General features: G+C 39.0%; 1 protein-coding gene across 1 annotated transcript; it reads left to right on the top strand.

Moving 5' to 3' along the window:
* Nucleotides 1–1,523: 1,523 nt before the first annotated feature.
* Nucleotides 1,524–19,786, top strand: LOC149821652 (uncharacterized). The gene is made up of 5 exons (XM_089981383.1): nt 1,524–2,762; nt 2,853–2,996; nt 5,526–5,669; nt 5,826–5,945; nt 18,948–19,786. Exons 1-5 carry the CDS (start codon nt 1,524–1,526, stop codon nt 19,617–19,619), a joined length of 2,319 nt encoding a protein of 772 aa, XP_089837509.1. The 3' UTR covers nt 19,620–19,786.
* Nucleotides 19,787–20,673: the final 887 nt, after the last annotated feature.

Here is a 20,673-nt window from a genome sequence, read left to right as displayed (position 1 = left end):
CTGTCATCCCTGGATTCCACTCATTCAGATGAGATTTTATTTTCAAGATAGTAAAAAATCACCAGTTTATTGAATGGTTTACAAGCTACCTAAAATATCATGTTTTTTCTTTTTTTGGGATTAGCAAGGTGACCTAAAATATCATGTTGAAGTTGATTTTTTAACACAAGGAAACATGATTCAAATTTCAGTTTAGCTTTTGAAGATTAAATGTGTGTAAATCAAGCATGTATCACTATCAAGTTATGGACATTCGTTACCACACATAAATAAAACAAATAAATTATAAAAATATATATATATATATATATATATATATATATATATATAGAGAGAGAGAGAGAGAGAGAGAGAGAGAGAGAGAGAGCAAAGCAACAAAAAACGCTTGACAATGTAACTCAACTCAAGGGTAGGAAGATCCCCACGATAACTGGTTTTGGTCCCAAGTTCACTTATATATGACAAACACAATACACTGGCAGTTCACTATGTTTAACAATCACATGAAAAAAGATCTAAGGGAGTGTTTGATTGCTCTGATAGATTTATGTAGAACATAATTGTCTGGACTCTGGACACTTCTGGCCAGGCACAGAGGTGTCTTGGACAAGCTGAATTTTTGTCTCAAGTGTTTTGCTCTTTTGTTTTTTGGTTTTTTCCCTTGGTGTTCAGAACACCTCGTGAAACAATGGTGCCCCACGGGATGCGTGGGTTGCTGTGTTCCAGGTGTCCCACGGATCCACAGTTAAATTGCATAGGGCACATGGGGTATTAAACAACAGTTACCGGTTGACGCTGCTTCTTGGATTTGGAGTCCTGTGTTATGTGGGTTGGGCAACAGCCGGCCGGACCTCTTAAACTACTAGTCTTGAATTCGGATCCTAACTTGAGAACAAGCTTTTACAAGTAAAGAGTAAACAAATATCCAAATCCAAACGTGATTCTATTTTATAATACAATACATGAATCCAAATCCAAACCAAGTACGAAAACTGATCCAATTAATCAAAATACACTTTCCGATGAATCCGATCTAACATGAATGGCCCATGTCCGGAAGTAAAGCATCTGATTTGAAAAGTCCGACCAAACCTGATCCGTTTTCATCCCTACACTCGGGGTCGGGAAAGTCTGGATCAGGTGCAGTCATATTTGACAAAGAGAATGTGCTACTACCTCGATCAGACAAAACAAGTCAGTTAACCTCACAAAAACAGGAGATGAACGGTAATAAAACACGGGCGTACTAGTTTTTGTGCAATGCAAGCGCACCTGATAGCGACCTTAGGAATACGTATCAGAGCGCTTACGTGGCGCGGTAATATTACGCCACGTGCATCGCTACTTTCTTGCGATTCCCCCCAGGCTCCATCACTCCATCCCCTCTGTTTTTGAATTCAAAACGCAGGCAGAGAGAGAGAGAGAGAGAGCTTGATTTTCGAAATCTAGATCTAGAATTTTCTAGAATCACTCTGCAAATCCTCATCGGAAAAACCCTAATTCTTCTTGCGAAGCCCCTCGCCATGGACTCTCTCCACAAGGCTCAGGATCTCGCGTCTCTGATCCTACGTTCCTCTTCCCCCGCCGACGTCTCCGCCTCCATCTCCTCCGTCCGATCCTTCCTCCTCAACAGCCCCGCCGACCAATCCCGCCCCTTCTTCTCCCTCGCCTTCCCGGTCCTGATCTGCAAGCTCTTCGGCTTCGGCGCCTCCCCCGCCCAAAAACAGCCCTTCCCCCTCGGATGGATAGACCGCTTCCGCGACGGCGAGCTCTCAGGTGGTCTATACGATCTTCTATCGCCTTCCGGCTTGCTCTTCTCGTCAATCTTCGCCGCGGACCGGAGGTCTCTCGTTAAGTTCGTGTTCCCGATCGAAAGGCTGCCGGAGTGGGTGAAGGTCGTGTTAGCGAACGATAGGTACCGGCCATTCTTGCCGGAATTGTTCCCATTGTTCGGTTCCAGGATTATGGAGGATTCCGCCCAGGTTCAGTTGAACGTCTTCGAGTACTTCATGTTCTGGTTTGCTTATTATCCGGTTTCTAGAGGGCGAGGTGAAAGCTCGGAAACTCCGGTTACTCGGAAGAACAGACGGTTTATGTTAGAGAAATGGACTTCGTCGTTGACGGCGATGCAAAGCGGTAGTAGACGGACGGGGTTGAAGACGGAGATTGGTCTCTATAGCCGGCTTCTTTACGCGTATCTTCAAGCTTTCCTGCCCAATCATAGGCTCAGTTCTTCGTATTACCCGTACAGGAGTTCTTTGCTTCATTATTCTACTACGGATGATAGCTATGTTAAATCGAGGTCGGAGTTCGTAGTGTATACATTTATTCATTTTTGGCTGGTTGACAATGATTTCTCGCCGGTTCCTGTGAACATTCAGCGGTCGCTTGGGGTCTCTTTTGCCTTCCATGCTGCTTTGGATGAATTGCCTCCGGTTGCAGGCGTGGGTGAGATCGTAACATTGTTGTTTGAGTATTTGAATTGTAATGTAATGCAGTATGGTGATGCACCTGATTCGAGATTGAAGATTTCAAGTTCGAGTGAAGTTTTAAGGCATGGTAATCCTTTATATCCATGGAACTTGTTGCTACGGCGACCTATGTATCGGTACATATTGAGAACTTTCGAGTATTGCCCGGTGGGGAGCTCTGTTAAGAACGTTGCCGAGGTTTTCCATCTGTGGATGCGATACTTGGAACCCTGGAAAATCAGTTTGAGGCGTTACGCTGAGTTGGATGAAAAGGAGAGGAAAGTAGAAGAGGTTGATTGCATGACGAATCAGGCGTGCATTGGGTTTTCTCCAAAGGGCAATCAGCCGAAAAATAGTGGAGATGATGACAAAGTGAATCAGTCAGATGATAAGTACACACCCTGCTGGCAAGGTTATGTTGTATCAAATTACCTCTTTTACACATCGCTTGCGGTTCATTTCCTTGGTTTTGCTCATAAGTTTCTTCATGTTGACGTGGAGGTAATAATCCAGATGACACTGAAGGTATTCATCTCTGCCTTGTGTTAATATTCTCCTATGTTATCCGCTATTAACCATAGAGGTTGCCTTTGGTTTGGAGTTTTTTGCTATATGTTTATTGATATATCGATACGATATCTGATAATTTAAACACTTACAGTGGATTGATATTTGATGCCGAAATTAGGTTGATATCATCTGTTCTACTCATGTTTGTGTCATCTTGACCATTCCTTACGCAGAAAATTTTGGCATTGTAGCATTGGCACTAGGTTTACCCTGTGATACTTGGTTGTTCTAAGGTGACTTTTATACTTCCCTGTGATAAGACCAACTTCATCTATTCTCCCTTTTGACCCACTTGCCTTTTTATCTTTCTCGTAGTTTACCAGTTTCCCTTTCAGTTCTTTTTGCGGACATATAACTTGGGGCCTGTATGTGTCACATGGATACAACTAACTTTATGAATTTTTCAATATGAATTGTATATAAAGGGATATGGAACGACAGTCAAAATGGAGTATCCATGTGACATAGATGCCTGTGCTTCAGTTAGCTTCAGGGAGGTTCATAGTTCCATGCATTGATTTCTAATTGCTTGTAGTTATGATAAAAAATTGTGATTCCTATAAGGTTAGTGTTCAGTTCTTTTTATTTTTTATTTTTCATTTTTTTTATCTGTTTGAGAACTTGGGAATCACAATGAGACTAGACATGCAAAACGACCTTTTTCATTGAAGTATTGATTTATTAAGAACCCATAAAACTATTGTGCCAAACCGCCAAGCCTCCATCAGTCAAGTCATGTCCTTCCAACTGACAAGATGAGACTAGGAATGCAAACGAACAACCCTTTTCATTGAAGTACTGCTTTATTAAGAACCTGTAAAACTATTATTCCAAACCCCCCAGTCTCCATCCGTTAATTCATGGCCTTCCAGTCAGAGGCTCAGTTTTTCATATGTTATTGTTTTTGTTATTTCTTAGAAGCATTGAATATTTTAAGGCATCACTGCTGTCAGATGTTTAACCAATGAAGTAGAGTTCATGACGATGCAGCTTTCAGCTTGTACTTGTTAGGAACATACTATTTTGTTGGTTCACTATTATGGCAGCTTTGAACTGAGGTCGTGCAAATATGCTTCCTTAGCTAGAGAATTATTATGGATTACTGGATTTCAGGTTTGTTCAGGCAAATTTGGCATGAGAACTGGGTAAGGGGTGATTATGTTGGTTGAATTGAACCAAGATTTGTACATGTTACAAAGCATTGAGTTGCGCAATTCTGTCTCAATACCAATGGTTTCTTAGACATAATAAGGTGACCTATGCATAAAAGAATGTTGGATGCAAATAGTTGTGCAATATTAGTCCAGGAGGTATGGCAATCTTATAGTTAAATGGTTAGATTTGAATAGAGGGATGTTGGATTCAGTGACCATGTTTGCTATTCTTTTCAAAACGGTGTCTATTGTTTTATGGCATTATTGGCAGGAAGAGGATCTTATGACTGTGCAAGACTCATATATGATAAAACTCTTTTCCTAATTACTACAGTTGCTATAAAGTGGGCTTTTATCTTATTTGCTTTTCCATAGGATCAGTTCTTAAGCTGATATAAATGTGTTTCCTTACATGGGTTAAGTATATGGATGGGTTAGCTAGTATGAAGAATGCCATCAATGCTTTGAGCTATGTCACATGGGTGCGGGTGTGGGGATGTGGCACTTCCAAAAACCCCGGGTGCTGCGGCAAAAATATAAAAAATTATATATATATATATATAAAGTTCAAAAGTTAGACATAAATGACCCTGGGTGCGTTGACTGCACCTAGGGTCAGGTTGACCGCATCGGGTGCGGGTGCGGTACCTAGTTGGAGAATCCCTGTGACATTTAAAAATTTCTTGGCAAATTTTTTTTAAGCCCGAAAAATTGGTCCAAAATGACCCTGGGTGCATTGGCCGCACCTGCATCGCGTCGCGTCGACGCGGGGGCAGCACCCTGCTAGCCGAATCCCTGTGACATAGGCTTTGAGCCAATAAAAGACATGGTACACATAACTAGGTGGTGACACAATGACACATAAGTGGAACAGGTGATGGAATGTCACGAAACCAGAAACAACCATTTCTTTCTTGGGATGCTTATGAAAAAGTTAAGTTTCATTGAAAGCATGTGGTTAGGTGCAAAATTTTTCCCTTTTTTGGGGGAATAAATTGCATCTTTTCATAACCTCGGTGCAATGCGTAAGTCACTGGTAGTAATTTCCATATTCTTCTAATGAATTATTGAAAAGTTTTGGTTAAAAATAATAATGAATTATTGAAGAGACATGAAATGCCTTGTGCATGATATGATGCATCATGTCATGCTAGTGAAAATTCTCAGTTTGAGTTGGTTTAACTAGCGACTTGCTAGATTGCTAAAAGACGCTTATGATACTAGATGCAATATTATTGTTGAACTTTGTTGAGAAATTTTAGTCAATGGAAAGTTTAGTAGTTAAAGAAAATGCCTTTTGTGAGCTTATAAAAGATTCTACTCTATGCAGGTATTGAGTATTTTACTTTTAAATGGGGAGCTGTTGGATCTTCTTAAGAAACTTGATGCTGCTTATCTTTCTAAACTAGCTGGACCTTCTCCCTCAGTTGGTAGTTTATGTAAATATGTGCCTTCTATCCGTGAGCAGTTGCAGGTATATGTAATTTTGTTGGTATCCTGTGTACACTCTTAAGGCTGGGTAATGCCGAGACATGGTTTCTTTTTCATTGTTGGGGGACTTACATTCTTCTGAAACTCCTTCCCCGCCCCCCTCCCCTTCTCCCCCCTCCACTCTCTTTGCTATTGTCAGGACTGGGAAGATGGTTTATCTTGTACAGGTGATGCTGAAAGGTCTTCCTTGCTTGAAAACTCGATTCCTGCTTTGAAACTCTTTAGTGATTCTGAAGATGGTGGGAAATGGTTACTACAGGTATGCCTTTATTCTTTTGTTACTTGTTTAATCAACATCATTTAGGACATGTTTATGAAGAAAAATACTTAAAAGGCTAAGAGACTTCATATTTTCACCCAGAATTTGTATCCATTTTATGATCTAATTTTGCAATCTATGGTGAAATTTTTTGTTTGCATCTCTCAGTCATAAAACTAAGGAAACAGCATGTTCATAGTCATTTACCTCCAGGAGACCATTTCTATTACACATACATACACACACACACACACACACACACACACACACACACACACACACACACACACACACACACACACACACTAGAGAAAGCATGCGTCATAGCATTTCTTCTTTCTTTTATTTTTAATAATTTTTTAGGTGTGGCAGGAAGAAATTCTTCACATTCTTGCAATTGCAAAGATGTCAATTAAAGTCTGTACAATATGCTTTTCATCGGTTGTTAGAAACATAAAGGATGTTGGAGATAACCTGTGATAGATTATTTAGATGTTGACAAGAGACTGAGAAGATTTTAGGCTCGTGTCTTATAAAGAATGTGTATGTAATGCAACAAAATCACATCACATATTATTTTGTGCCAAAACACAGATTAAATATGAGCACCATCATCTTAGTCCAAAGTCCCGAAGCTATGTCACAGGGACTCTCCAACTAGGTGCCGCACCCGCGTCGCACCCACACCCGATGCGGTCAACCTGACCCTGGGTGCAGTCAATGCACCCAGGGTCATTTATGTCCAACTTTTGTATATATATATATATATATATATATATATATATATATATATATATATATATATATATATATATATATATATATATATATACCCCGCACCCAAGTTTTTTGAAAGTGCCGCACCCCCGCACCCGCACCCATGTGACATAGTCCCGAAGGGTATGAGCATCTTCCATTGTTTATTTTGAAAGGATTCCTCAAACCGATGGAATTAAAAGCACACTTAGGCAACCTAGTCATTAGCTCGATGCCTGGCCAGAGCCTAGGGGCAATAAGATGAATTGCAATGTAAAAAAACTCATAAGCATAATTTAGTAAAATTTCAAAGTTTTAGAACTTTCATTAAATTTTATGATTTTTTATTTTAAAATGAATGTATTTATTTAGGTTTCTAAGCATCTTTTAGGCACCTTTGAGAATTGGTACCTAGGCACCACATAGCGCTCTTGACTGCATCATAGCGTCCAACTAGCACATGCTGGTTTAGGAGGTCTTATGCTGTTGCTACTTCATCTTAGTCCAAAGTCCTGAAGGGTATGAACATCTTCCATTGTTTATTCTGAAAGGATTCTTCCAACCTATGTAATTAAAAGCACACTTAGGCAACCTAGTCACTAGCTCGATGCCTGGCCAGAGCCTAGGGGCAATAAGATGAATTGCAATGTGAAAAAACTTATAAGCATAATTTAGTAAATTGTCAAAGTTTTAGAACTTTCATCAAATTTTACTATTTTTTATTTTTAAATGAATGTATTTATTTAGGTTTCTAAGCATCTTTTAGGCACCTACGAGAATTGGTGCCTAGGCACCACGTAGCGCTCTTGACTGCATCATAGCATCCAACTAGCACCTGCTGGTTTAGGGGGTTCTTATGCTGTTGTTACTTGTTTGAATCTTTGTAAACCATTGTAAATACCTGTTTGAATGCTTTCATGCACAAACGAGTTGCCGTCTGACACTCACCATGTTCTTTGTTTTTAGGTCAATGGACTTCAAAGTTCAAATGTGCAAACTTTTTTCTTTTTAACTTTTGGAGCCTACCCGTTGATCCCTACTTTTACTCTTGTGCCCCTTGATCATGTCCATTTGTGACTTTTGGTTTTGAATTTGAAACGATGAGTCTTTGTTGGAGAAGATTTATTTGGCTGGTTTTTGAAAGAATCATATTTGCTTCCCTTGCAAGGATCAGTAAAATGAAATTGATATAATGAATAGCCTAGTGTTGTATGTGTTACTCGTAAGCATGACTTCTGCTTCTTGCCTATTCATTCTACCATTTCTCCATGATCTTTGGTCTTTCATTTTTTTCTCGTTTACTTCTTATAGTGATTTTACACATTTTGTTCATCTAGAGAATATGGAAGGTAAAACCGAATAACATGATGCACTTCAGGAATAATAACTGAACTATTGGGTTTGCAATTATGCAGAGTAGCTGAATATTAATCGAGTATATCTTTGTTTAGTTTTAAGGTTTTCAAAGTCTGTTCAATAGTCTTTGATGCTAGTCAATTCCTTGAATAAATGATATGCCCTCATTTAAAAGTGTAGACTTGATGGAATTATCGATTACTTCTGGGTTGATTGTTAATTATAGGGATTGCTTGAATCTGTTATTGGCACACCAAAGCATTGGTTACTGACTTTAGTTTATGATTTGTACTATGCTTCACTTTTCATTGGCATAATTAATTTGTTAAGAATTTTTTAGTGTATGGCTAATCTGTGCACCTTGGGATGTATATATCGAAATTTTTTAAGCAAGAGTACAGGGAGCATAAAGCAACATAGAATAGATCGTTAAGAGTGTAGGCTGAAAAGTCCAGATAGAGTTATACATAATTGCTGCATGTAGTCGTTTCCAAAAGTTGCATGTTCATGCAGTAAAAATGGGAAGCCTCCTAGATAGGACATATGCACATATAACCAATAGCACGAGCATATAGCCTCAATTATGGGGTTCACTTCCATTGTTATTCTTTTGATAGCTAGATTGATCCCTTTGTTAAAATATGTAATCTCATATAATATCTCATATGTAATCTCATATGTAATCTCATAGACATGTAATGTTTTATCTCCTTTCTAGTTAGGATTTTTAGTTTAATTAGTTCTAGTTGAAATACAACTAGGATTAGCCAAACCAGTCCCTCATTGGACTGATTTGGACTTTACCTTTTTGACTAGTCAAAAAGGTACCTTTTTTATCAAGTCAAAAAGGTAAATCCAAAGGAGCCATTGGACCCCCCAACGACTTTAATAGCGCTGTTGGGGGAGTCCAACAGCTCCCTTAAGGCTCCTCTCTACCTCTCTATAAATATGAGGCTATTCCCCTTGTAAATAAATCTCTTGTGTGGGATTTTTATCCCAATTCAATAAAGTTATTTATTTTCATGTTGTATACCCTTTTCGGGTAGTGTGTATTCTTGAATTCTCTTTGTAAACCCTTGTGGTTCTTGTGGTGTATTTGTGAGAACTTGTTGAGAGACATTTGTTGTAGTGCATTTTCACTTTCTTACATGGTATCAGAGCCATTGGTGGATGTGCATTGGGAAGCGTGTCATTCAAGTATTTCTTCAAGAAAGTGAAGGCTCTTTGAAGAATTGATTGTGTGTAGCCGTGAAAAGCTTGGAAGGCTACCCACTCTTGTTTTCGTGGTAAAAGTACTCCATTTTTCTTATTTGTTTCTTTCTTCCCCTTTCTTTCTCAAGATTGTAAAATGGATGACAATGATAATGTCACCATTAAGCCCATAAAATTAAATGATTCAAATTATGTAACATGGGCTTCTATCATGAAGCACCTCATTTGGGGAAACGGTCTATGGGGCTTAGTTGATGGAACCGACGAGGAACCTCAACTAACTCTCACCAAAGGAGGTAAAAAAGTACCTCTTTTGGAAGTTGAAAAAATAAGGTTATCTCCACGTATGAGAAAAATTGGAAAGAATGGAGAATGGGTCACGCCAAGATCATGTTTTGGCTTATCTCTAGTGTGGATATAAAGAAGTGTTCAAGTCTCGCAAAATTTGAACACGCCAATGATGCATGGGAGTATCTTAAGAGAATACATTCTCTTAAAGATATTGCTCACATTTGTAATTTGCAAGAAAAAGTCTGGAATATGGTACACTGGGAGAAGAGTATTAGGGAGTACTATCCGAGCTATGGGAAGAGTTGACTCTTCTTGAACCACAGTGGCATTGCCCACAAGATATTGAGTTTCGCCAAAATCAAGTAAATGCGAAGCATTTCTTTCAATTTATCAATCGATTGAGACCCGAATTTGAAACAACCAAGTCCACTCTTTTACATCGGGGAAATGTTCCCTCTATTGAAGATACAATTGAAGAGCTAAGTATGAAAGAAAATAGACTCAAGAAACGAGCCGCCAAGAGTGATGATGATGATACAGTTCTAGCTGTATCAAGACCAGGCAATCATATTTGTATATACAAATCGCCACATGTTGGAAGGACAAATAATGAAAGACAAGGAGGCGATTTTGAAAGAAGAAAAGTTATTTGTTATTACTGTCATGAACCAGGACACGTTAAAACTTACTGTCCAAAGTTGAAAAAACCTTATGAGAAGAAAGTAGCTATTGTGGAATCAACGAAAGAATCAAATGAGACATCCATTGGAAACATGTCTCTAACTCAGCTGGTGGAGGCTCTATAACCTCTTCTTAAAGGAACTTCTTCCTCTGCTGGAATTGCTGTTTCTTCTATTGGCATCTCCGATCCAGGTAAACCCCTATGGCTTCTTGACTCTGGTGTTTCCTTTCACATGACACCAAATTTAAAATTACTGTTACACTGTTATAACTCAAGTGGATCGAGTGTTTTTACTGCGGATGGAACATCCCTTGAGATAAAAAGAATAGAAAATTTTGAAAATAACTCTCAAAACTCAAAAGGATTTTGTGTTCCAAAAATTAGATATATCCCTAAACTTAATCTAAACCTCTTATCTGTTTCTCAATTAACTGATCATGGGTGTAATGTTTCCTTCTCTTCTCATGATTCTTGAGTACGGGATCACCAGTCAGGGAAGCTGATTGAGAAATGCCATAGAGAATGAGGCTTGTATTACATGGACTTTTTGGAATTACTCAAGAAAACATTATGCTGCAATGTTCAGAAAGTAGGCTTGGATCTTTTACACCAAAGATTTGGTCACCCTTGTATATCCAAGCTTCAGTATTTTCCAAACATGGAAAAATTTTGTAATTTTGAAACTTTCACTTGTGAAAAATGTATTCTTGGAAAAATGAAACAACTACCATTTCAAGAAAGAACTTTTGTCTCCACTCGATCACTTGAATTAATTCATTCTGATGTTTGGGGTCCTGCACTGGTTATGTCAAAATGTGGTTTTCTATATTATGTAATTTTTGTAGATGACTTTATACGATATACCTGGATTTACTTTCTCAAACACAAATCTGAAGTGTTTTCTTTTTTTCAAATATTTCATAATTTGGTCAAAAATCAATTTAAGAATGATATTTCAATATTTCGCACTGATTCAGGGGAAGAATTTTTATCAACTGAATTTAAAGAATATTTGAACTCTCATGAAATTTCACATCAAAAATCTTGTCCCTATACGGAATGTGTTAGCTGAGAGAAAACACAAACACATTATTGAAACAACTAGAACACTACTTATCACACATCAAGTTCCTAAAGTTTTTTGGGTCGAAGCTATTTTGACTGTTGTTTATCTTATTAATAGGATGCCCTCATCCTCGATAAACAATATCTCTCCCACTGAAAAGCTTTAAAAACAAAGTTCTAATTATTCTAGACTGAGGGTGTTTGGGTGCAAGTGCTTTGTTTTTACGGATAAGAATGATAAATTCTCTCCCCGTGCTGTCCCCTGTGTCTTTTTAGGATATGCCAGTCATCAAAAAAGATACAGGTGTTTTGACCCTAAAAACAACAAGTTATATGTTTCAAGGAATGTATCCTTTCTAGAAAATGAAAGTTTTTTTAAAAACAAAACCTCTACTGAAATAGATGAGTATTCCTTGTTGGATCTAGTTCCAAGGGATAGTGAAAGAGAAATTGATCTAGATGATCAGATGGATGTGACTGATTCTTATCCTGTTAGCAATAGTCAAGATTGTATTTAATACTCTAGACAAAGAAACTTAGAAAGACAATGTGCCATGGATAAATACACAAGGGAACAAGAATCTGCGTCTTCATCTAGAAAATCCATTAGGATCTCGAGGGTTCCTGAAAAGTTTGTGTCATACGAGTCTTTTTCACAAAAACATCGAGCCTTCATTGCCCTAATTCATTCTTATGAAGAACCTCCCAGTTATGATATAGCCAAGGATCAACCAGAATGGGTCAAGGCTATGAAAGTTGAATTAGAAGCCTTAGAAAAGGCAAATACCTGGACCATTCAAGATCATCCTCCAAACAAAAAAAACTATTGGTTGTCACTGGGTGTACAAGGTGAAAACCAAGAGTGATGGCACTCTTGAAAGATTCAAGGCCTGGTTGGTGGAAAAGGCTATTCCCAAGAGTATGAAATAGACTATGAAAAGATCTTTGCCCCAGTAGCTAAAATGACCACTGTTAGAATCTTAATAGCTCTTGCATCAATAAAGGAATGACATATTTTTCAAATGGATGTTAAAAATACTTTTCTAAATAGAACTTTAGCTGAAGAAGTATACATGAACCTACCACCAGGAATGAATGTGCCTAAAGGGAAAACACTTCGCCTAAACAAGGCTTTGTATGGTCTCAAGCAAGCTCCAAAAGCTTGGTATGACATGTTTAGTAAGGTTATGCTTGATTTTGGTTTTCGTTTTTGTCTTACTGACACAACTTTGTTTGTTAAGAATTCTGATGCAGGTATTATCATCATTCTACTTTATGTTGACGACATGATCATCATTGAAAGTGATAAACAAGGAGTTTATAATATTAAGAAATTTCTCAAAACACATTTTGAAATGAGTGATTTGGGTTTTTTGAAATATTTTTTTGGTATAAAAGTTGCCTACTCACCTAGAGGTTACTTGCTAAACTCAATCTAAGTTTGCATTGGATATTGTTGTCAGGTCAGGTATTTCAGATGAAAGATATGTTGATACTCCTGAGATTGTGAATGTCAAAATGAAGATTGATGATGGAGAGCCACTCGAAAATCCAACTCTGTATAGGCAACTTGTTGGGATTCTATTGTATCTATTTATCACAAGACCTGACATTTCGCATGTTGTTCATACAACCGGTCAATTTTAGCATGCCTCAACTTTTGTTCATATGGGCACAGTTTTGCGTATTATTAGATATATTAAAAATTCTATTTCTCGAGGCTTATTTTTATATGCTTCTTGTAACTTAGAATTGCTTGCTTATACTGATGCAGATTGGGGCGGCGATCCAAATGACCGCCACTCAACTACAGGTTTTTGTGTCTTCTTGGGAGAATCCTTGGTGTCTTGGCGATGTAAGAAGCAACAAAAGGTCTCTCTCTTATCAACTAAAACTGAATATAGGGCAATGGCAAGAACTACTATGAAATTAGTCTGGCTTCGACGTCTACTTTTCGATATGGGAGTTGAAAGTCCAAAAGCATCAAATCGGTGTTGTGACAACAAAAGCTTTATCTATATTGCAAGCAATCAGGCATTTCATGAACACACCTAGCATATAGAAATGGATTGCGATTATGTTCGAGAGAAATTTTTGTGTGGCACCGTCAATCTTCCCTATGTTGCTTCAAAATATCAGCTGATCGATTTCTTCACCAAGCCTCTCGCTGCTCCTAGGTTTCACTTTCTCTTAGGCAAACTTTCGGCTATCCAACCGTAAGTTTGAGGGGAGTGTTAAAATATGTAATTTCATATAATATCTCATATGTAATCTCATAGACATGTAATGGTTTATCTCCTTTCTAGTTAGGGTTTTTAGTTTAATTAGTTCTAGTTGAAATACAACTAGGATTAGCCAAACCAGTCCCTCATTGGACTGATTTGGCCTTTACCTTTTTGACTAGTCAAAAAGGTAAATCCAAAGGAGCCGTTGGACCCCCCAACGAATAGAGCTGTTGTGGAGTCCAACAGCTCCCTTAAGGCTCCTCTCTACCTCTCTATAAATATGGGGCTATTCCCCTTGTAAATCAATCTCTTGTGTGGGATTTTTATCCCAACTCAATAAAGTTATTTATTTTTCATGTTGTATACCCTTTTCGGGTAGTGTGTATTCTTGAATTCTCTTTGTAAACCCATGTGGTTCTTGTGGTGTATTTGTGAGAACTTGTTGAGAGACATTTGTTGTAGTGCATTTTTCACTTTCTTACACCCTCTTGGTGATGACTTTAAACAGAAATTATTGATAGAACTAATTCTCTCTAAGAGCATGCTTTGAACTTGAGGGCAGCTTGCTTAAAGTTTCATAATCAACGACTAACACCTTTTAAATCAGCATCTGCCCATAGATTAAATGATAATGAACCTTGTTTACAATGTAACAGTTGTGTGCAAGTAGCAGTAACCAATAAGTTTCCATAATAACTAATAAGTTGCATTTCCTCCGAAAGGAAAAACTAACAAGTAGCAAACTCAAGGAAGTTGTTAGAATTATATTTCCCAATGAAGTCGATTTTTATATTAGGAAAAAAAAGTTTTCGTTCTTCGGAAGCTAGTTCCTTTTGAAGTTTTAGAAGTGTGAAAGAAGCATGTGGTTTCACACTTTCAGAGCTAGTTTTTTGGGATGTGAGCTTTGGATTTCTTAGAAGCTTCCAATAACTATGGTTACTAGGGGTTGTCTAACAATGAGCATACATGCACAATTGCATGCAATCGTGTGTGCAAAAGTGGACCTTGTGCCTTGAAGACGTTGCAAGCTTTGAGCAGACTGGGCATTCTCTTTTGATGGATATCTGCACTCTTGGGACTCTATTCATGGACTGATTTGATGGCCTTCATAAGTGGTAACTCATAAATGATGGTTATAAACGAGTTGCCATGCATGAGTTTTTTTCATAAATGATATTTAATGAGTAAGTTCCTATTTATGATCATCTAACTTTGGAAAATTAAATCTGAGCCATTGGATTAAATTGGTCCAATGGTTTATGTCCTGCCATAGGTGTATCACATAAAGTTGGTTGCATCTTGCCCCTTTGGTATATATTATGTTAGCTATGTTGTTTGAATTATCTGATTGGTTTGTGTTTTAGTAAGTCTTCAGTCTTCTTAAGGGAGCCCTAATTTGTACTTCTTTCATGCTTCATTTGTTATTGATATTAGCAAGTGGCTAGGGATGCTCACAAGCTGGGTTTGAGCCAAGCTTCAGTTCAAAAAGCTTGGCTCATTCGAGCTGAGCTTGAATGAGCCCGAGCCTAGTTCAGCTTGGCTGGAGTCGAATTGATTTATTTTGAAGAAAAAAAATGGAATGCCTGCATAGAGGGCAGGATTTGAACCCCAAACCTCATACATAAATGACCAACACCCTATCCACTTGAGTGAAACCTCATTTTGTACTTATTATTCAACAAAAAATTTACATATCCTAAAACTAGCCACCATATGGCTTTATTACTCAAGCTTAATTGGGCTAATCGAGCTTAATCGAACTCAAATGCTTGATCAAGTTCGGCTCATTTTCTTACTTGGACAAGTTTGAGCCGAGTTTAAACGAGTCGAGCCTGAGCCAAGCTCGAGCTAGCTCGGCTCATAATGCCGCCCTACACGTGGCCTAAGTTTTGGGGGAATTTCCAATGCCTAATACACCTTTAAGGACAATGTGTCTCATGAACAACTAAACCTAGATACCATTTGCCGCTTTAATCATCAAGTCATGTCAAACCAAGGTTGCCAGACTAGGAAATGGAAACAAGAAACGATACGGGAAGTGAAAGCGCTGCATTTTAAAATGTATAGGAAGTGGGAAGCGAGAAATAAAAAAAAGCAATATAAGAATTGAATGGGAATCGAAATGGAATGCAAATAAAAACTAAAATAAAAGTGACTATTCTTAAATTTCATGATTTTTTAGTGTAAGAATTAAATTTTTAACAAAATCTAAAAATGATGATTGCCAATTTAGAGAAAGCACATGGAAGTGAGTGAGAAGGCAGAGAGGACACACATTAAAAACATATAATAGGAATAGATGAAGCGTGTGAAAATCATAGGAGAAGCGTAGGAGAATCGAGATTCTCATCAAGTTTCAGAAGCGAGGAGTATCGCGCTTCCGAAGCGAGTTTCCGGGGAGCAAGCATCTCACCTGTCTAAGATGCTTCCGGTAACTCTCTGTCAAACCTCAGCTGCAGTCTGTTTGGTATTTCTGTAAAAAGATTTCAGCCTTAGTGGTTCCTATTCATAATTAATCTAGATAAACATTAGAAATGTTCACCTTGAGGGATTGTTGTGGGTTGCCCATATATTCACAAGTGTTGGTATGCACAACAAACATGTGGAGTGAGAAGCCTTTTTTGAAAGAGCTTGTTGGCTCATAGGGCCCTGCATGTTGGCAGATTTAGCAGTTTGGTTAAGTGTGCTAGAGACAATTATTGCTTTGTGGAAGATTATTAGTTCTATTGCAAGTTAGTGGTGGATAGATCCTGCCAGTCTGGTGGTTCTGTTGTCTTTGTGATGCATCATGTTATAAAGTGACATTCGTGGTTCTTCCTTTGTCAAGCCTTGTTGCTTATCTTTTCTGGAGCAGACATTGTGGGGCCACCAGTTGGTTTCTGAAGAAAACAAATTAGGCTTTGGACCGTCCCTTAGAGTGAAAACCTTTGCATAGTTGGCTTCCCCATAAATCACATACCATTGAGAACATTGAAGTTGGTGATCCTTGGTTGGCATGTTTGTCTGTCTCTCGCAGAATTGGTCTTCATGCATTTGTGTTCCCTCTTTTCTGATAGCCTCTTTTAGCTAGCGTGATTGAAGGGTTCGTGTGAATTCTTTTGCAAATTTCAGCTAGATTTATGAGATGCCAAAATGAAAATTGGTAGGAAGGTGATGGTGGAGTGTTTTGGTTGGATTGTCATTTTGGTGTGGAATGAATAATAATGGATGGACGGCTTGGCTTGATACAATATTTGAAGCTTTAGGTGTAAAACTGCATTATGCGTGTAACTTGGTCACTTCAAATAGTTTTTCATCTGTCACATAGGTGCGGGTGCGGCGATGCTGGGTGCGGGAGGCTATATATATATATATATATATATATATATATATATATATATATATATTAACAGTTAACAATAGCACTAATGAAATAAAAAGCAATTATCATTATCATCAATTCATCATGCATGCAATAAATCAAATTAACAATCTACAATTACTATTTTGTCTCAATTAATCAAATTAACAATCTAGAACCAAACCCATAAGGGCTGGGTTTGAGTCGTTTGACAGAGCCGAACCCAATCCTTGGGTTTAACAGAGTTGAACCCAGCCCAGAAGGGCTGTGTTTGACAGAGCCGAACCCAGCCCAGTAGGGCTGGGTTCGACACTTGTGGCAATGAGGGAGGAGGAGGAAGGAGAAGGAAGAAAAAGAAGAGAGAGAGACCTTTTAGGGTTGCAGATTCAGTCTCCGGAGGAGGAGAGGAGGGTTGGAGAGGGCTGCCACCATCCGTCAGAGGAGAGGAGTGGTCAGGGACTGCCGCCGTGTAAGAGCAGGAGAGAAGGGGGAGGCGTCGGGGTCGGGGGAGGAGGGTGATGTGCCCTAATCCCCCGCCCCCCTTTCTTAGGTTGACTGCACCCAGGGTCATTTTGACCGCACCTGGTGCTGCACCCGCACCTGCGTCGACGCTGGTGCGGCACCCTATTGGGCGAATCCCTGTCACATAGTTTTCCATTTAGTTGGATATGTATCCAGTTGGCTAGGGTGGGAATGGAATGGTAGACTCTAGATAGCTAGGGATTTTTCTCATTTGCTTGCTTGTTGCTTTGTGGTTTCTTGGGTGACTTGTCATTTTTCCATCTGGTAGAAACTCTTTTCCAACACACCTATGCTCTGATCCCTGCTGCTCGAGTTTCCAGTCCCTGTCCTGGGCTGTTGTGCTCAAACTTCATTGGTAGGCTGTTTTCATTAATGCTTGCAACAGCATATATGTTGATTGAAGCAATTTGATTATTTTTGCATTTCTAGTATATTATTCTGTCATTGCCATCTAATTTTTTACATTTAGTAAAATATTTGGAGTTTGAACTTCAAAATTTGAGTTTTTCTTTTACCCTTCAATTTCATTATGTGGATGGGATCAGTGGATTGTTGCATTTTCTTGGCTAGCATGCTGTCATCGAGTTTGCACATCCTGATTGTCTGCTACCTTGATGAAACGTGTAAAATGTTAGGCAGCTTTTAGGTCTTGATAAGCCATTGCATCAACTTGTAGGCCCATATTCGTTAGTAGTATGCTTTGCATGGGGCACTTGCTGCACTGCAAGTCATGTGTTCACATGCAAGTGCCGATGTGTGTCTTAGAGCAAATATACTCATGTTGAGTGTTTTGGCTGTCATATTGGTTAGTCATCGTGGGTTGCCAGGGTTCAGCAACCAATAGGTTACCTATAGAGTTGGTGCTTGTGGTTGAGGATGTTGGACAAAATATAATAGCTATTGGTTCCAGCATTTCTTTGGTTAGTATCATGACTCAGGCTGCTCCCCATTTTCCTATTTGTGGTGCAGAAGATTTCTCAAGTATTTGTAATCGTTTTACCTTGTTGCTTCTGGCTCTAAGCGTCATAGTCAACTTGACATCCAGCACCTTGTCGTGGAAATTACAGTTTGGTGTAATCTTTTTTATCCTAGTTGATTTTGATTCATAAGCAAGGTTAAACTAGTCTTGCTAGCTTTGTATGGGGAGGTGATTGGATGAGAGAGAGAGAGAGAGAGAGAGAGAGAGAGAGAGAGAGAGAGAGAGGTTGTATTACCTAGACATGGCTTCACTGGATTTACATTCTGCACTAGTGTCTACAGTTTCAAAGAAAAAGAATGAAACAGTATAGAAGGGTTAGAATCTAGCCTTGAATGTGTTTTAGGTGAAAAATGTGGTTCATATCAAACGCATGATTCGTGGATCCCATTAGATAAGTTTTTTCGAACTGTGCCCCTTGATCGATGTGATTGATAGCATAGGTTAATTTATAAAACATGTTTGTGGAATCTTTCTGAGTGGAACTGACTGAAGCCTATCTTGCATGGTTTTATTGATATTCAACTCAGTGCGAAGGATGACTGTCATTTTTTTTTTCTTCTGATGCCTGTTGCAGCTGCTTATCTCGAGGGCTGAAACTGAGGTCCAATCCATCGGTGGGAAGAAACGGTTGCCGTGCCTCCAAGATCTAGACTCCCTGAAGTCTCTAGTCACCAGTCTGTTTGGCCCTGCTGAAAAACTCGGGTCAGCAACACCCGAACTGATCAACATTGCGCAAGCCCGAGATGAGGTATTCATGCCAAAGTACCCGGGTGTAGGAAAATGCACATGGGAGGATGTAAAATACAAGGGTGACTGGATGAAGCGGCCGATAACTGATGGTGAGGTGGCGTGGTTGGCGAGGATTCTCATTCTCTTGTCCGATTGGGCGAACGAGGTTCTTGGGCTTGATCAGCAAGGCACCAGGTATGCAACATGTGGATGGCAGCATGGCATAAGTGCAGGGAGGGGATGGAGGTATTTGGACGTGAGCACCAATGACCTTCAAGTTGGTGGTGTCATGGATGCTGTGAGGATGGTGCTGTGTGGTGGGGGGTCATGGTTGGTGATGGTGGGCCATGCGGTTCAGAGGTTTATGAGGGAACATGATCTGAGGATCAATCTGAGGGTTTTGGCTGCGAAGAAGGTAGTAATTTTCTTTCTTGTTTGTAGCATTGTGAGCATATGCAGGGTAGCTCTTCGGTTATATTCCTCTTCTGCGGCTGTGTTGGATACCTTGAAATGGTAAAAAATTGGAAAAAGTGTCAATTGTCCAGGGAGGGGGTGGAGGCATCTGCACTCTTTGAGGTGAATGCTGGCTGGATATTTTGTACTCAAACCGGTGGTTCTGCTAACCAGTTGCCTGGTGTGTACATATGTGCATATGCATATATACAAAGCCATCTGTTGTCATTGCTTCCTTTAATTTGTTGTTGAATTTTTTGTTATAAATGATTGGTCCCACCCAATGTCGCAAATCTCTGTTGTTCGCATCTTCTCGGCAAATGGAAGTTTTGTGATGAGTTGAAAAAGTTTTTTTTTTCCTGAGAATCTTGGGAGAACGTGGCATATATAATATTCAGAAAGTTTAAGAATATGTAAACCTATTAAAAAAGAAAACAAGGAGTATGCTGGGTGTGTGTGTGTGGGGGGGAGGCCCCCTTGCATTAATTAGAAGATATGGACATCCAAAAATCACATGAAAGACTTGCTGAGTCAGCCACCTCTCCTTGGAAGTTTTTTAGACAACCACCAGCAAAGCTCCTCTTTTGGCTTGGCTAGAGTCAGCCGTTTGGTGAAGTTGAGCTTCGCTCCTTGGTCCGACCCTCTCCAGAGAAATCTGCAAAAAATGGATTCGAGGCACCGAAGGACTGATTAAGGCACCTGGAAGGTGAGAATCCAGTGGAATACAATACTTGCAAAAACATGTTTGTGAAAGTTTTTACAAAGGCACGTAAATGAAAAGATTTTCTCACAATATATTTTTACCAATATTACACTGTTTATATAGATTACAGAAGCTATAGAAAGGAATGATAACAATAAACCGTTACAAGATGATTACAACAAATCTCAATTTTTTTAATCAAAGGAGATAACGATGATCACAAGATCTAGATCTTATCCTAATTTCAAGACACTCCCTCAAACTAGAGAGTGCAGATCCAAGAGACACAAGAATTGTTCTTTTCTCCGAGCTTTGGTAAAAAGATTTGCAATCTGATCTTTTGACTGCACATATCTTGTTTGGATGACACCTTTGATGAGTTTTTCTCGAATAAGATGGCAATCAATATCTATGT

Source organism: Nuphar pumila, chromosome 11, assembly GCF_984573655.1.
Source record: "Nuphar pumila chromosome 11, dmNupPumi1.hap1.1, whole genome shotgun sequence".
In the NCBI taxonomy this organism is placed as follows: Eukaryota; Viridiplantae; Streptophyta; class Magnoliopsida; order Nymphaeales; family Nymphaeaceae; genus Nuphar; species Nuphar pumila.
The sequence above is the reverse complement of the archived record's forward strand: the minus strand, read 5'-3'. Positions and strand labels throughout refer to the sequence as shown.

What these genes read in the sequence shown, in the direction of transcription:
- LOC149821652 (XM_089981383.1), top strand. Translation starts at nt 1,524, where the DNA reads ATGGACTCTCTCCACAAGGCTCAGGATCTCGCGTCTCTGATCCTACGT. An exon ending in AGGAGAGGAAAGTAGAAGAG is followed by an intron (nt 2,763 to 2,852) that starts GTTGATTGCATG and finishes AAAGTGAATCAG; the next exon opens with TCAGATGATAAGTACACACC. An exon ending in TAATCCAGATGACACTGAAG is followed by an intron (nt 2,997 to 5,525) that starts GTATTCATCTCT and finishes TACTCTATGCAG; the next exon opens with GTATTGAGTATTTTACTTTT.